The sequence below is a fragment of the Engraulis encrasicolus genome, chromosome 13 (genome assembly GCF_034702125.1).
Source record: "Engraulis encrasicolus isolate BLACKSEA-1 chromosome 13, IST_EnEncr_1.0, whole genome shotgun sequence".
NCBI classification, from domain to species: Eukaryota; Metazoa; Chordata; class Actinopteri; order Clupeiformes; family Engraulidae; genus Engraulis; species Engraulis encrasicolus.
Genome location: NC_085869.1, coordinates 40,245,160 through 40,263,328, shown reverse-complemented (window position 1 = coordinate 40,263,328; position 18,169 = coordinate 40,245,160). Strand labels below are relative to the sequence as shown.

General features: G+C 41.2%; 1 protein-coding gene across 1 annotated transcript; it reads right to left on the bottom strand.

The window, feature by feature from the left end:
• Nucleotides 1-3,074: 3,074 nt before the first annotated feature.
• Nucleotides 3,075-16,401, bottom strand: LOC134460552 (zinc-binding protein A33-like). Its single transcript, XM_063212932.1, has 7 exons — nt 16,337-16,401; nt 15,681-16,091; nt 12,644-12,739; nt 11,900-12,130; nt 5,371-5,393; nt 4,487-4,605; nt 3,075-3,613 (listed from the first exon to the last, which is right to left on the bottom strand). Exons 2-7 carry the CDS (start codon nt 16,074-16,076, stop codon nt 3,075-3,077), a joined length of 1,404 nt encoding a protein of 467 aa, XP_063069002.1. The 5' UTR covers nt 16,077-16,091; nt 16,337-16,401.
• Between the last annotated feature and the right edge of the window lie 1,768 nt (nt 16,402-18,169).

The window sequence follows — 18,169 nt, the reverse complement described above, 5'->3', positions numbered from 1 at the left end:
TCAGTGTCGAGCCCTATCTCACGCCTTTCGTAAAGTCTTCACGAAAAAAAATTGCTTAATTTTCGTGGTGCATTCACGTTATTTCCCGCCTTTCGTAAAGTCTTCACGGTTCACGCTGCCTATTCACTTGAATTGCCCCACTGCTGCTATGGTTATCCAAACGTCTGCAGGAGCGGGGAGGGGGTGCTGACAGAACACTGCTGATACACTCGGGACTCACTAATTCGACGCCCTTTCGGTACTTACGCCTTATGTCCCCTAAACCTAAACCTAAACCTAAACCTAACCCTAACCTTAACCCTACTTAACCCTAACCCTAACCTTAACCCTAACCTTAACCCTAACCTTGACCCTAAACCTAACCCTAAATTGCTTGTTTGAAATGTTTGATTACCATGTGACGGTAGGCTACCGAGAGGGCATCAAACTAGTGGGTCGCTAGGCAACAGTTGGGCAATTCAAGTGAATAGGCAGCGTGAAAATTAATCTATTATTTTCGTGAAGACTTTACGAAAGGCGGGAAATAACGTGAATGCACCACGAAAATTAAGCTATTTTTTTCGTGAATACTTCACGAAATGAGTTAGATACGGTTGCAGTGTCACTAGCCAATTTGGCTGGCAGCATATTCCTTGGTATGACATACGTATCATAGTAGCCTATATTCTGTTGTTTGCCCCTTGTGTATAAATTGTTTGTATTTAAGTTCAAGAAAAAGCTCAATAACTCAGTTACTATTTGCTTGATATACTGTACTTCGATGTAGAAAGCTATACACCCATCTTACTTTAGCACCATCTTCTGAGACGTACACGATCATGATTTAAAAAAAAAAAAAAAAACAATACAAAATCTGTGGCTAGTGGAATACCTGAATGACTAGTGACTTGGGAAAACCACTAGCCACAATGGCCGGTGGGTGAAAAAGTTAATGTCAAGCCCTGACACACACACACACAGACACACACAGACACACAGACACACAGACACACAGACACACACACACACACACACACACACACACACACACACACACACACACACACACACACACACACACACACACACACACACACACACACACACACAGTGCTCCTGTCGGTATGATGAGTGGCAGCATCCTTGTAACACAGGTGCTGCTTGACCTCCATGACTACTGAGACAGACTTCACTGGTAATATTCCAGGACAGCTCTAAGTATTCAAAGACTACGTGACTGTGTGTGTGTGTGTGTGTGTGTGTGTGTGTGTGTGTGCGTGCGTGTGTGTGTGTGTGTGTGTGTGTGTGTGTGTGTGTGTGTGTGTGTGTCTGTGTGTGTGTGTTAACCAATGCAATGCCAGTGATAGCCTGCAGGGGGAATGGAGGAGCATCACATGATGTCTTGCTTTGCTTCTAGTAGCGTTGGCAGCTGTTGAGAGGGGTTCCATGCACACCTGCCCACAGTCATACACCTTAACACACACTCACACAATCAACACACACAGGGCTGGACTGGCCATCTGGCATAGCGGTCATTTCCCTGTGTGCCCCGCACCCCCTATTTTTAGAAAAAAATAATTCTTAACCAATTTCTGGAACATTTCTGAAAATAGGGGCCCACGAGGGTGCGGGGGCCCACCGGTGAGTCAGTTCTGCGCCGCTAGCCAGGGCCGGATTAACGCACAGGCTAGATATGGCTACAGCCTAGGGGCCCCCAACTGCCAGGGGGCCCCTGATTGGCCAAAAGTGGAAAATTGTGACAAGGACACAATATTGAAAAAATCAACCGTTATGTTGAGTACACTTGTTAGACATGTTACCCTTACTAGCTTGTAATTATGACACTGTCTATGTAAATGTGTCCCAAAATTTGCCTTCCAGGGGGCCTCACAGCAACCTGTAGCCCAGGGGCCCCGGGTCGTGTTAATCCGGCCCTGCCGCTAGCCAAAAGTGCCCAGGCCCTATTTCTCCCCCCAGTCCAGCCCTGAACACACACACACACACACAATAACAACATCACACTGCCATACACCTCAACACACAAAACGTTTGTGTGCGTGCATGTTTGCATGTGTGTGTTAGCAGTGCAATGCCAGTGAACACACACACACACACACACACGCACGCACGCACGCACGCACGCACGCACGCACGCACGCACGCACGCACGCACGCACGCACGCACACACACACACACACACACACACACACACACACACACACAAAAACTAACAACACATCACTGACATACACCTCAACACACTCTCTACACACGCACAATGATACTATACACCTTGCTTGCTATATTAGAGAATGAGACTGTAAATGAGCGACACAGAACTCTGAACACTGTAGATCTGAATAGCACTTTTATTAGATTTTTGCTTTTATTTATTTTTTAATACATGATCTGGAAACTACAGACAAAATAATAGATTTGTATCCTTTTAATTTATAGTCATTTGTTCCCTCAATGGAAGCTGTGACAGAAATCTTGTTTTCATTTTGAGTGTGCTTCTGTGTACCTGAAGATGTAATTCTTAACTAATAGATGGCATAGACCAGGTATGAGCCAGATATCATAACATGGGGGGACTAGAATAAAACAGGTAACCTAAACCAAAACAAACACAGTGAGTCACTTCATTAAAGCTGTCAATCAATCAAAACAATCTTCTGATTGGGTGGACTTGACAAGTGGGTGGGCACAGGCCTTCTCCCCAGTACTTTGTTAGGTGACGCTTGTGGTTTTATGACCACTGTCCCATGATTTCATTTCACTCAAATGAAGCTGTGATTTAAATGAAACTCATCACCACACTTATGGTTAATCTTCACATATTATATCATTAATATAATTAATTTCTAGTTATAGAAGTTCATAGGCGGTTTTTGCATCGAGCAAGGTTGCCCAGGGCCTTGTCAAATCAGGGGCCTCATCCTTGCATTACAGCATTCGTTTTCCTGAAATTATACATCATGGGAGGGCCTCAAAATTGTTCTTTGTCCAGGCCCTCAGATTTCCTAAAACCGCCACTGAACATGTTCTACTATCAGTGTTCTGTGTTCTAGTCATCCATGGTAACACAGAGGCTCTAACTGTGAGGATTCAGACTAATACAACATTTCATTGGTAGGATCCTGAAAGAGGTGTTTGGGTGAAACATAAAGTATGGAAGCACTTTCTGTGTGAAAGTGTGTGTGAAGGTGTGTAGGTGTGTGTTATTATCAGGGTTAGTGAACGTCAGCTTTCCTCTGTCCCAGTCCAGCTGCACTCTGATCCTCTGGGGTCTCTGCTGCACCGTGAGGTGATACACATGAAGTGGAGCCTTAGCTGCTACATATTCACCATCACCACACCCCACTAGCCACTGGCCACTCATATGGTTAATGTCTCCCTTCCTCTGGAGAGACTCTGTCATCACACCCAGGCCCCAATCATTACTCTCCCCAACCTCCACATCCCAGCAGTGTGTCCCTGAGTTAAAGCCCTCAGAGCCCATGACACGGACAACATCAAATCTCTCTGGGTTATCAGGAAGCTGCTGTCTCTCATCACCGAGTCTCACACTGCTCAGATCCTCAGACAGGATGAGTCGTGGGTGTGCAGTGTTGGGATCCAGAGTGACAGGAGCTGCAGAGAGGAAGAACACACACATGAGCTGAACACTGAGAGGTGTGTGTTAGGGATGAGAATGATGGTCATAGCAGAGGCATGAGCGAAGTGGATGAGGATGTGAATGGTAGATAGATAGATAGATAGATAGATAGATAGATAGATAGATAGATAGATAGATAGATAGATAGATAGATAGATAGATAGATAGATAGATAGATAGATAGATAGATAGATAGATAGATAGATAGATAGACAGATAGATAGATCGCCTTTATTGTCACCATCATAACTTGTTACAGCCAACATGAAGACATAAAGTGCAGAAGGCAGGAATCAGGAAAGGGGGAAACAACATAATACACAAATGTGTGTGTGTGTGTGTGTGTGTGTGTGTGTGTGTGTGTGTGTGTGTGTGTGTGTGTGTGTGTGTGTGTGTGTGTGTGTGTGTGTGTGTGTGTGTGTGTGTGTGTCAGGGATGGAAATAAGCACGCGTGAATTTGGCCTTTGGCAGGTGAAATATGTCAACCTTTTTCTACTGGCACCCAGGTTAATGCTGAATTATACGCAGCATCCAACATCAAATGTTTAAGCAAATTGGTAATGAAAAGAGTCATTGGCATCACAATAACTGAATCAGGAAATTATCTTACTTGGCATTACAATGTTTGGAACGGTTGAATATGAACTGGTGAAAACGTGATAGAAATTGTGAGTGACTGGAAGATTTTAAAATCTACCTGCCACATTGACTGTCACTGGTGTGTGTGTGTGTGTGTGTGTGTGTGTGTGTGTGTGTGTGTGTGTGTGTGTGTGTGTGTGTGTGTGTGTGTGTGTGTGTGTGTGTGTGTGTGTGTGTGTGTGTGTGTGTGTGTGTGTGTGCATACTCACTGTATTGAACAATCTCCTGCATCTTCTCCCAGACTCTGAACTTCAGGTTGCCCAGGTGCTTTGCCACATTGATCAGAGCTCCTGAAAGCCTCTCCGGATCCTGCTGTGTGCACTGGGCTCTGGAATAACATTCAGGAGTCAGTGCTGCTGTGGGTTTGGGTTCAGAACTACAGACAAAAAACAGGATGCAGTCGCCTCCTCATACTATGCCTCTACAGTCTACACATGACACGCACACTGACTCCAACAACCCCCTGTATACACTACCCCCACCCCCCCCCCCCCACCTCACCCCCACCCCCACACACAAAGGAGGGACATCTAGGCACCAGTGAAGTATATAACCACGGCATCCCTGTATTCGGGTCAGTGTAGGCACCGTAGCCTTCTCATTCACGTGTCACACTACACTACAGATTGCCACCATTACACACACACAGACACACCCTAATCCAGTCCTTGCTCACCAAGCGATGAACAACAAAGGGTGACAACTGAAAAAACAATGCTATACTTTCACACTTGACACTTAAAATATCTATCCTATGTGAATTAATTTGGCCCCGTGTACATATGTCACTACACTCACACACTACAATATACTACACTCACCACATATTGTCAATAACACACACGCGCATGCACACGCACGCACACACACGCACACACACACACACACACACACACACACACACACACACACACACACACACACACACACACACACACACACACACACACACACACACACACACACACACAGTCCTTGCTCTCCAACTGATGAACAACACAGGGTGACAACTGAAAGACACTACATGGTACACTTTCACACTTGACAAAATTTAAATCCTTCCTCATCTTTGTATTTTGTTTACATCACTCACCTTTTGGCAGTGCTCTTGTAGTTCTGCAAAGTAAAATAATGTTATGGAGTTAACATAATTGTTTGTAGTGGGTGACTGAGAAGATACATGATGTGTTTTTGTTTTAGTCGACCTTGAGAATCTGTCTCTATTGTTATGAAGGTGAATGTACGATTATTATTATTTATTTAATTGTACAATTTACAAACCCCAATTCCTATGAAGTTGGGACATTTGGTAAACTGTGAAGAAAATCAAAACGCTATCATTTTCAGAACATTCAAACCATTCATTAGATAGAGAATAGTGACAAGACAACATATTAAGTGTTAAAACCGAGAAGAAATATTGTTTTGGGGGACATATGTACTCATTTCTAATTTGATAAATGCAACACATCTCAAATAAGTTGGGACGGGGATCAGTGAGATGTAATAAACATCCAAATAAGATAAAACAACAAAGAAGAACATTTCAAAATGAATTGTACTGATGGACAATATGAGTGTCCAGGTATAAGACCATCACAGAGAGGCTGTATGCAGAGGGAATAATTACCATAGTTATTACATACATTTTTGAATTCTCTTTGATTTACCATGATTGAGTGTATATAACACATATTTTGTCATTAAAATCATTGTATAGGTTCATGACATCATGAAATATATGTCCGCTGTAGTCTCACTCCAGCACTCCAAGAATTACAGCTATTGAAAATGGACCATATTAAAAATGCTACATGTGTGCAAATGATAGAGGGGTTTAACATTCTCCTATGCACCCGAGCTCACTTGAAATAGACCCAGAAGACACGGCAAACTGTCCGTTGGTTACAGAAGTCAGCAGGAGTTGCAGAGGTCAATTCTTTTTTTAAAACAATATAGTCTTGCACATCCTGTGCTACAGTGAAAATGGACCATCCAACTTGTGTTAGTGCTAACTTCAAAAGTCAGCCTCCATGATGGCATGGGGGCAGGGGCGTATCCGACGGGGGGGGGGTGCGTACGTTGCATCCCCCCCACTTTCACTGGAAGGCCATTTCATCCCCCCCACTTTTGCCCACTAAAAACGCCTGTCAAAGTAGGGAAATTGAAAATGTTTGCTTTCGTTATAGCCTATCACTCTGTTTCACTGTAGTAGCCTGTTCCAGCGCAACAGTTGCGTCAATATTAGGCTACTACAGCTGTTTGAGCAGCCTGCAGAGCGTGCTGGCGGCGGTGCTGACCAAGCGCGCGGGCACAGCTTTTTCATGCTGCAGACCGAAGTAGTCCCAGCCGCAGACGCCCTCAACGAAGTGTCACTGAAAAGGATTCAATGACGGACTGTTTTAGATCAGCAAAAGTTAACTGCCTGTCATGAGGGCAGCATGTCCAGCATAGGTTAAGCTGTTAACAGAAGAAGCAATATATTTCATATTTAGGTCTAGCTTAGGCCTACATGTTCTCCATCGGGGAAAAAAATGCAGTCTGATAGCGGGTCATGAAAATTCTGGTTCGGTGACTGAGTGACGAGCTGTTCAGTTGCACCGAGTTACAAACATTTTGTTGGCACCCCTCCGCACGATGGGGAAAAAATGATACAATCGGTCAGAATTCCATAGCTTGCAAGTTGCTAATCAGCAAGATTATTCACAAGCGACTGGTAGCAAAGCTCCCCAAAACTCCCGGCAGATTATGCAAGACATTGGTGATGGCAGAACATAACCTAACTTTAATTTAATGTCTTTAAAGTGCAATAGAAATTGTATTTTCGCCGAATGAGACGCCAATCTGGAAGAAAAGCATGGATAGAAGCTATTTCAGGTAGGATAATTTCCCCTCCTCAATCATGCCCAAGAAGCCGGTAGCCTATCCATCTGATTCATGTTTACCGTTGTGGCTTTCTACGAGCATTATTTTACTTTTCACAACAATAATACCAGGCGGTAGACTGGCGAAGCAAGAGCCCGTTTTCTGCAGTTTTCAGCTCATGTAGGCCTAAACTTCTGGTGAATATGAAAAGAGGTTGTCTGACTGTGGTCAATTTAAAGTAAACAACCTTTATTAATTTGGTAACACTTTATTTTAGGGACACATCTATTAGCACTAATACATACAATATTAATGCCTGTGTAAGTAACTTGTAAGGCATGTACTAAGCAAAATAAGACAGTTGTTAAGCATGTATTCACAAATGTCTTGTTCATGCCCAATTAGGGATTTATTACTAATATAACCTTAGTAAGGACCAGTAAGCCTATATTTCTATTTATTAGTAAGTAGTAAGTGGCAGAATACAATGTGTATAAGCTCCCGACACACTGTGTGAACAAACCCTGAACAGTGTGAAAACAGATGCAGAATAAGGGTCCCTATTCTAAAGTGATGCATTGGTCAGCCCAGATGGCTCAGGGCCTCTGCACTACCAAAGTCCTAGGGCCCCCACACCACCCAGGCCTGCACTACCTAGCCCCCCCGATCTACAAAGTGTAAGGGTATATCAAATAATTAATATTTATCCGGCTGAGTCATCTCGTTTTCTCTTGTTCATATCAATTAGAGGGAGGTAACAAGAGCCTATATATAGCAAGGATTGAACGTACACTTGTCAATGGCGGTGGGTTGGTGAGATGTAATTTTTTTTCATGTACCACTGAGTTTTAATTGTAAAAAAACCCAAAATAAATGCAGAACATTAGAATAATAGTTTTGAAGCAAAACTAAACTAGTCTTTTGTGATAATTAAGTGAATGTTTGAGAACATTAGCTTCAAGAAGTGCAGTGCATGATGGGTACGCAATCTAGGCCAACAGACAACCTACCCAGCTTTGAGCCTACGTCCTTAGCTCCTCCCCTCACTTGTGAAATTTAGTTGCTATCCAAACAATTTGCCATGTACGTAACAACAGAAATATTATCATTGCTGCATTGGCCATGCATTGCATTTCTGACTAAGGGCGTAGCCTACCCATCATGCACTGCACTTCTTGTAGCTAAGTTTTCTCAAACATTAACTTATTTATCAGAAAGGAATAGCTTAGTTTCGCTTCCAAACTATTACTCATAGTTATATTCTGCATTTATTGTAGGGTTTTTACAATTAAAACTAATTGGTGTATGAAAAAATGACATCTCACCACCCACCGTCATTGATAACTTTACGTCCAATCCTTGCTATATAATGCTTCCAATTACACATTAGCATAATGAGTAGAATAAGTGAGATCTTCATACCTACTGAGACCAATATAGTCTCTGAAATGTTCTTACACTTTGCTTCCCGGGGGGGCGTAGAGTGGGGGCCCTATAGTGCGGGGGCCCTAAGCCATCTGGGCTGAGCAATGCATCACTTTAGAATAGGGACCCTTATTCCACATCTGTTTTCACACTGTTCAGGGTTTGTTCACACAGTGTACCAGGAGCTTATACACATTGTATTCTGGCCCTTACTGCTTACACATAAATAGAAATCTAGGTCTACTAGGTCCTTACTAAGGTTATATTGGTAATAAATCCCTTATTGTGCATGAACAAGACATTTGTGAATACATGCTTAACAACTGTCTTATTTTGCTTAGTACATGCCTTACAAGTTACTTACACATGCATTAATATTTTATGTATTAGTGCTAATAGATGTGTCCCTAAAATAAAGTGTTACCATTAATTTTGTTGTTGCTCATTTCATTTGTTGCTAGTGTCTGAGTTGCACATTACTCTGTGTTGTGTCATGTTAACGCCAACGTGTTCGAGGCAACGCAACGCAGTTTGGTTGTTGAAAGCTGTGCTGTGGAATGTGCTGCTATGCTACATATTGGAATGTCGTAGGCTATGTGTTTTCGCGTTTGAATTTGGGATTGCGCTCAGTCGACTCAGAGTCTGTTTGCGCTTAATAGCCTACTTGCGATGTGAGCTCGGATAGGCTACATGCAGTGGAGATGAGACACCACGGCCGTCTTCCCAGCCATGAGACTAGTTCTAGAGTTGTGAGGGAGTGACACTGATCTGCGCCGCACATAGCCTACCGTCACATTATTCAGGCAAGACTCGAGCTTGCAAACTGACCAGGGCTGGTCATGCTGTATCCTCGCAATCTTTTTTTGCCTACAATTTTGTTCATTGATAAGACATTATTCAGGTGTTCTGTGTATCATTTCCATAAGCCTAGGCCTACTGTAGCAGTGCATCTGCTCTTTTATCAATAATACTTTTCAAACTGGTGCACTGAGGTGGCTTATGTTTATCAGCAAGTGTGTTGCCGGCATGCATAGGCCTATTATAGCCTTCATTTAATATCACAACTTACAACAACCATCACACTAAGCCTTGTATTAAATATCTGCTTTGTAGCAACACAGTATGACAAAATTCACTATGGCATTAGAATGGAAGAAACAGATAAATAATCGACTTGTTGAGGGTCTGGTTGATTTTGGGGGCAGATATTTGGCTCTTGGGTTGACAAGTTAATTTTCAGTGTGTGTGAGTGAGTTTACCAAATGAAAGCAAAACTTGGTGCAATTGGCAAGCCCAGCAGAGAATTTTAGTCATGGATACTGATTGCGTTCCAGAGAGTTTGGGTTTTTGAATCATATATCTGTGATACATACAAGATACTGTGATGCATATAAACTGGATGTACTTGCAAGAGCAATTTGTGTCTGTACAAATACAGTCCTATGGTAGGCCTATATAGGCCTACGAAGGCCAATTGAAAGACCTATTAGGCATATTGAAATTGTCGCGCGGGGCGGGGGGGGGATTGGTGGCTATATTTCATCTGAGAACACCCCCACTTTTTGAAAGCTGGATACACCCCTGCATGGGGGTGGAGTAGTGCATTGGTTAAACTGCTCTAGCTCATCTGTAGAGTTAAATACAGTGCTGAATGATATAAATGGGTTTTAAACAGCATGAAAAGCCACTCATGCATTGTATTTTGAAGGGAGATCTTCAATTACTGCCACATAGTAAAGACAAATTGCATTCTCTACTATGTTTTAATCGTTTAACTCCATCATAAGGACCAGCAGGTGATAAAATGGCGGGCTTTTGCTCAAGAGCTGTCACACTGTAAGCACTACAGAAAGGAAAACATTGAAAAATATTAAGGAATACACCCTCCATTTAGGCTGGTGAAATCATGTCCAAGATAGAATTAACACTGTTTTTTTATATAAAATGATCTCATCAGTTAATGTATTTAACTGTTAAGTGTTGTATTTTGTTTTGCTTTTAGTCATCCTTGGCATTTGCTGCCTTATATTGTCCCCATCCCAACTCTTTTGAGACGTGTTGTTTTAACATATTCACGAATATCCACCAAAACAATAATTTTGGTCAGTTTTGATGGCTGATATGTTTTCTTTGTGCCGTTCTCCATCTAATGTAGGAATCAGACATTTTGAAAATGGCAGTATTTTGTTATTATTGCCAATTTACCTTGTGTCCCAACTTCTATGGAGTTGGGGTTTGTATATTTAACATTTTGAACAACACATGTATCCACTGATTTCTTTTTTACATTTAAACATATTCACACGTTCCCAAGTCCTGTGTTGTTATTGTCTCGCAGATTCACTTCTCTGTCACTGAACGCAGTTTAGTGACGTCACGGTGTCACATGACTCCTGGAAGGAATAAATCTTTATCTGTAACAAATATTCTGGTTCGAAAAAGATAACCATGGCCACCAAACTCTTCAATTTAACCACCCCAACGGAGGATCCATCTCAAAATATCAAACAGTATATTACGACAGCGCCTCTCTCTCTATAATAACTGGATGAGCGAATTGCGTTCCTTCCAGGAGTCATGTGACACCGTGACATCACTAAACTGCGTTCAGTGACAGAAGTGAATCTGCGAGACAATAACAACACAGGACATGGGAACGTGTGAATATGTTTCTTGTGGCTCGTCTTTGGTGGACAAAAATAAAATGGATTACTATGAAGTATCACTTTGGCAAACCATTTTGCGGACGTAGTTGGAAGGCGGAAGCTGAGAGAGGTAGGTGCGCCACTTTTGAAAACTCCTGTTGTATCGTACCTGTGCTACCTAATGGAACTGTGAACCACTAGATCGACTTGTATGGACCCACACACCACGGCCAAATCGTTCAAAAGGTTTTAATGCACGCTAGGAGCTTTAAAACAGGTCAAATACCTGCCCGACGGGCCAGGGTTTAACCGAAAACAGCGCAATTGAACAACTTTGCGCAGCACGCATGAAAATTTCTCGCGGTTTCCCCTTTCATCCTTTTCCCTGGGTCCACCCAAGATGGGATATGAATCCAAACTGGCCGGAATTGCCCTTTAAGTTAATTGAATGAACATATTTTTAAGGCAACATGTATTCCACTGAATGTACACTGTAGCTACAATTGCCACAACTGGCTGCACCTAGTTCCATAAATCCAAGTGTGTTGTGAGTAATAGTGGTGTGGGGGTGGTATGAGCAACTCCATAGAAATGGAAAAGCCAGACACTTCCTCATTCTCCTGGTTTAGAGGTCAAGATCAGAATTTACATTCTAATATGCCTTGTTTAAAAGACAATAAATATTACCTGCAGGAATGAGACATCATCAGCTTTCATCTCCTCCTCTATGGCTCTGATTGTGTCTGAAAGAGATGAGATCTCTCTGTTCATCTTCTCAATCTTCTCCTTCATCATACGACTCTTCTGCTTCTCTTCCTTCCTAAGTGCAGCTATCCTGGATGTCTCTTCATATCGTAGAAACTGGTGAAGCTTCTCAAACTCCTGCTTGATCTGCTTCTTTGTGCTGAGGACCTGAGTCTGGATGGAGTTACAGGTATATTCGTGTGTGTGTTATATTAAGTAGATGTGTTATTCAGCACGACCAGAACACAGATCAATCAATACAGGAGTGACTAAGTGACAAATAAATGAAGACACAAACAAGGCTGAGCACATATGGTGCAATTCACTGTGAGGGATCAATTTTAACTCCATGAGTGTTGATTAAGCACTGTGAAACAACACGGACCATGTAAATTCAACTCTGTAATTCAACATTCAATTTAATTTAACACTAAATCCAATGGGACCATACTGTATGTGTGAACAATTAATACTTTTCTTTTCAATTACTTCATAAATACCCGCATACAATTACTCTTCAATCTACATGAGATAAGTCCCACACAAGTTTGTCATACTTTTCTTTTGATGACAGCAGTACCACCTAGGAACATTGTATATTTTACTTTCATGAACAAATAATCTTGGGACAATAATTGACATTTTTTAGACTATAATAGCAACAGTACTGATGTCTCTGTCTGTCACCTTGGTGTGTTTTGCCGTTTCATCCCAGATGAGCTTCACCTCTTCAAATGATTTCAGCTTCTTCTGTAGTGGCTGCAGTGCAGTCTTCAACTCCTCCTATGGATGGGAATCACACAGGGGATTAGTCTTTAATGCAATGCAGTATTGTTGCAACCAGATCAATGCTGTAAGTATAGTGTTTTTCACAATTTCCCATATTTAAGTTGACCAGGGAATCATCTATGTCAGGAATTCTTAACCTTTATGATTTTGAGGCCCATTTTTTTCCAGTGTGCAGTGTCCCAGGGCCCATACCCATGTAAATATTATTATATTACATTATATTAGTAGGCTATATGATTTTATATGAGATGATATTATATGATATTATATGATATGATATTATTATATTATATTATATTACATTATATTATATTATATTATATTATATTATATTATATTATATTATATTATATTATATTATGATAATATATATAGGCTAATATATTATGATATAAAATATAAATAAATAAATAGGCTATTACTGAAGTATTTTTTCCACAAGGGTTAGCCCTATATTAATTAATGCTAATGTTAATCTTACTCATTAAATCCACTCACAGTTTAGCAAGCCAGAGTCAAACTAACTGAATAACACGTGTGGATATTAGGACACAGAAGACGTCGCCAAATCAGCTGGGAAGCGGAACCGGTTGGTAATTTCTCTTTTTCCAAATAGCTGCACTGCAAAGTGTGTTACCGTCTTGTTCTTAATGAATCTCCCCCAAACAAAGAAACAAACAAAAAATGCGGGGTGTGGTCAGACAGAGTTGCGTTTCAGGGAAAACACACACACTAGGCCTATTGGATAACTAGCGGCCACACTTCCTTCTTCATTATACTCCATAGATTTCCATACCAAGTTTTTCTATTTTTAAGAAAAATCTAATTCTAATTTGCCAGACAGAACATTCCATTGACTTTCAATGGGGTTTCATTTCTGGCAAATTAGAATTAGATTTTTCTTAAAAATAGAAAAACTTGGTATGGAAATCTATGGAGTATAATGAAGAGGGAAGTGTGGGTCACCAGATCAAAGAACAAAAAACAGCTGACAGCTAAGCATCAATGATGTCTGGGCTTTCATAACCCTCATGCAATGCCACTGCCATTGACTTCAATGTTAAACACAGTCAGGTCAGCAGTCTAACCCATGACTGCGGTTTTGAGTAATGAACAAGGCTGAGACTTTTTAAAGCCTCAGGAAGCTTTTACCAGTGTTAAGAGTTAATTGGTTAATTCAGATGATTAGGTTAATAGCTTGTTTAGACAACCTTTTCATGATATGCTAATTTTTTGAGATATGAATATTGGGTTTTCATGAGCTGTATGCCAAAATCATCAATATTAAAACAAAACAAAACCTGAAATATTTCAGTTGGTGTGCAATGAATGTAAAACATATGAGGTTGGTAACACTTTATTTTAGGGACACATCTATTAGCACTAATACATACAATATTAATGCCTGTGTAAGTAACTTGTAAGGCATGTACTAAGCAAAATAAGACAGTTGTTAAGCATGTATTCACAAATGTCTTGTTCATGCCCAATTAGGGATTTATTACTAATATAACCTTAGTAAGGACCAGTAAGCCTATATTTCTATTTATTAGTAAGTAGTAAGTGGCAGAATACAATGTGTATAAGCTCCCGACACACTGTGTGAACAAACCCTGAACAGTGTGAAAACAGATGCAGAATAAGGGTCCCTATTCTAAAGTGATGCATTGGTCAGCCCAGATGGCTCAGGGCCTCTGCACTACCAAAGTCCTAGGGCCCCCACACCACCCAGGCCTGCACTACCTAGCCCCCCCAATCTACAAAGTGTAAGGGTATATCAAATAATTAGTATTTACCCAGCTGAGTTATCTAGTTTTCTCTTGTTCATATCAATTAGAGGGAGGTAACAAGAGCCTATATATAGCAAGGATTGAACGTACACTTGTCAATGGCGGTGGGTTGGTGAGATGTAATTTTTTTTCATGTACCACTGAGTTTTAATTGTAAAAAAAAACCCAAAATAAATGCAGAACATTAGAATAATAGTTTTGAAGCAAAACTAAACTACTCTTTTGTGATAATTAAGTGAATGTTTGAGAACATTAGCTTCAAGAAGTGCAGTGCATGATGGGTACGCAATCTAGGCCAACAGACAACCTACCCAGCTCTGAGCCTACGTCCTTAGCTCCTCCCCTCACTTGTGAAATTTAGTTGCTATCCAAACAATTTGCCATGTACGTAACAACAGAAATATTATCATTGCTGCATTGGCCATGCATTGCATTTCTGACTAAGGGCGTAGCCTACCCATCATGCACTGCACTTCTTGTAGCTAAGTTTTCTCAAACATTAACTTATTTATCAGAAAGGAATAGCTTAGTTTCGCTTCCAAACTATTACTCATCATTATATTCTGCATTTATTGTAGGGTTTTTACAATTAAAACTAATTGGTGTATGTGAGATCTTCATACCTACTGAGACTAATGTAGACTCTGAATTGTTCTTACACTTTGCTTCCCGGGGGGGGCCCTATAGTGCGGGGGCCCTAAGCCATCTGGGCTGAGCAATGCATCACTTTAGAATAGGGACCCTTATTCCACATCTGTTTTCACACTGTTCAGGGTTTGTTCACACAGTGTACCAGGAGCTTATACACATTGTATTCTGGCCCTTACTGCTTACACATACATAGAAATCTAGGTCTACTAGGTCCTTACTAAGGTTATATTGGTAATAAATCCCTTATTGTGCATGAACAAGACATTTGTGAATACATGCTTAACAACTGTCTTATTTTGCTTAGTACATGCCTTACAAGTTACTTACACATGCATTAATATTTTATGTATTAGTGCTAATAGATGTGTCCCTAAAATAAAGTGTTACCGAAAGTTTAATTTTTATCATCACATTATGGGGGAAAAAATGAACTTTAACACAATATGCTAATTATTTGAGAAGGACCTGTATATATAAAAGATAAAATAACTAACCTTGCGATCAAGTGCTGCTTCATCTATTGGGTGGAACTTGTGACCAGTGTGTTTTTTGGAGTCTCGGCACACCAGGCACACAAGCTGTTTATCCTCCAGACAGAAGAGCTTGAGTTTCTCACTGTGCAGACTGCAGAGCACCTCAGACCCTGCTGAAGCTCTCTGACTGCTCTCCTTTAAGAATGTCTCACACAGGTTCCTTAACGCAATGTTGGGTGGGTATGCTGATCTTGAGCATTTCCTCCTGCAGTAGGGGCATTCTCTGGATCCTTTGCTCTGCCAGAACTGATGCAGACAGGCCTTACACACACTGTGAGCACACGTCATTATGACAGGATCCATGTAGATGTCACAGCAGACTGCACAGGTGAGGTCCTCTTCTAGCTTTGACGCCATTGTCTCCTGTAAAAACTGAAACAGAAAATGATTTTCTTATTTTAATTTAAACCAATTCACGAGTACTCACGAAATACTAGTTCTGGCACACCTCGTATATCCTACATATTTCCTTTCACTTTCAGCTGGGCAGACTAATCAACTGCAATTATTTCTTAAATCTAAAGATACAATGATTTCGACATCCCCAACGTTTCCACAATCAGTCACAACCTATATATCTTTTTTCGGTTTCAGCAAAAGTGACATAAAAAGTACACCAGAGTGTTTTGTGAAGTGTCGTCAAGTGAGAAAGTAGCCGTCGTCTTCAGGTGCCCCAGTCTTAACTTCCTCATTCTCAAAGGAAGCAGAGGGTCTGCAGGAGGAGGATGCTGATTGGTCTGTTTAAAACCTCAGAATGTAACTTCCTCTGAGGTGATATACCCTCCCTAAATCACCGTAGATCATGCCAAAGTTAAAAACTAAAAACCAACCAAACAAACAGAAACACAAACCAAAAATAAAAACAAAATGTGTGTTAAGAAATATATGGAGCAATCAGGAGCAAATGTTTCCCAGTGATTGATCACACACACACACACACACACACACACACACACACACACACACACACACACACACACACACACACACACACTGCTCCTGTCAGTATGATGAGTGGCAGCATCCTTGTAACACAGGTGCTGCTTGACCTCCATGACTACTGAGACAGACTTCACATGTTGTCTTGCTTTGCTTCTAGTGTATCGTTGGCAGCTGTTGAGAGGGGTTCCATGCACACCTGCCCACAGTCAGGCTTTCCCCCAGCGCTTTCTTATCAAGGCGGCCGCCTTGACTAAACCCCACCCCCGCCTTGGCTACGTTCCCTAAAAAAAAAAATCAAAAAAAAAAAAAAAATGCGTCCGAGGGCAAAAAAAAAAAAAAACTTGTAAAAAAAAAAAAAAAAGTTGTAGGCCTAATGCATGTTCAAGCGCAGGCACTAGGACAACATCGGTTGGACTAAATTGTGACACCTAGTGGTCGGATTTATTACTACGCCATGTGTGTCCATCCTCGAGGCCATATTTTGAAACAATTTTAATTTTCAATTCAATGGTTCAGCGAGAGATTCCAGACGTTGCCATATCGTCGGTGGAATAACTGAGAAGGTAAGTTGTAATTCTTGGGTTGCAGTTACGTCAGAATGCCCCTTCACTGGAGCGTGCGAATTTGAAATGGTGGACAACCCTGGCTTGGAGCCATTGAAACCCATTCAAAAGTACATTTTTTCGATGTTCGACAGAATATTTTTAATTAGACCTTAAGACACACCAAGACACGTCTTGTTTAAAAGCTGAGAACCTCAGCTTTCCATACCTGAAAACGGTATTTTCCTAGCATCTACCAATCCGAAGGTAGCCTACTTTAAGTGCGGGGTTATTTTTCTAAAGATAGCTTTTGTTTCCTTGGAAACGGACGCGGTTTATGTGTTACTCACAATGATACAGTAACTCAGCTCATATGGTGGACAGGAAGCTCATTGACAACGTAAACATGGACATGAGCGACTACTGCAAGCGGTTGGACCCGGCATGTAGGGAGAGATACTTGGCGATTGTGAATTGAGGCATTTTGGAAGGGGAAAACACAGTGTTGACCACCGTTTAAGGTTCGCGGCGTAAATAGCACATCACGCAAACTGCGTCCGTTTCCAAGGAAACAAAACGCTGTCTTTAGAAAAGTAACCCTGGACTTAAAGTAGGCTACCTTCGGATTGGTAGATGCTAGGAAAATACCGTTTTCAGGTATGGAAAGCTGGGGTTCTCAGCTTTTAAACAAGACCCATGGTGTGTCTTAAGGTCTAATTAAAAATATTCTGTCGAACATCGAAAAAATGTACTTTTGAATGGGTTTCAATGGCTCCAAGCGAGGGTTGTCCACCAGCAGTTGTAGATCGCCACCAGGGGCAGCACTATGACGTCAACTGCAACCCAAGAATTGCAGCTGCTCATCTAAACGCTGTACTGTTATTGTGAATTTTAATTATATTATATATATATATAATTAAATAAAACCCCCGAAACAGTATTCGTGCCGTGCGTGACATCAAACCC

Bases quoted from the DNA above. Each gene is read 5' to 3' on its own strand.
- LOC134460552 (XM_063212932.1), bottom strand. From the start codon at position 16,076: ATGGCGTCAAAGCTAGAAGAGGACCTCACCTGTGCAGTCTGCTGTGAC. The intron at 12,131-12,643 runs GTGACAGACAGA...AACTCCATCCAG, and splicing joins AAACGGCAAAACACACCAAG to ACTCAGGTCCTCAGCACAAA. The intron at 5,394-11,899 runs GTAATATTTATT...TTTACTTTGCAG, and splicing joins ATGATGTCTCATTCCTGCAG to AACTACAAGAGCACTGCCAA.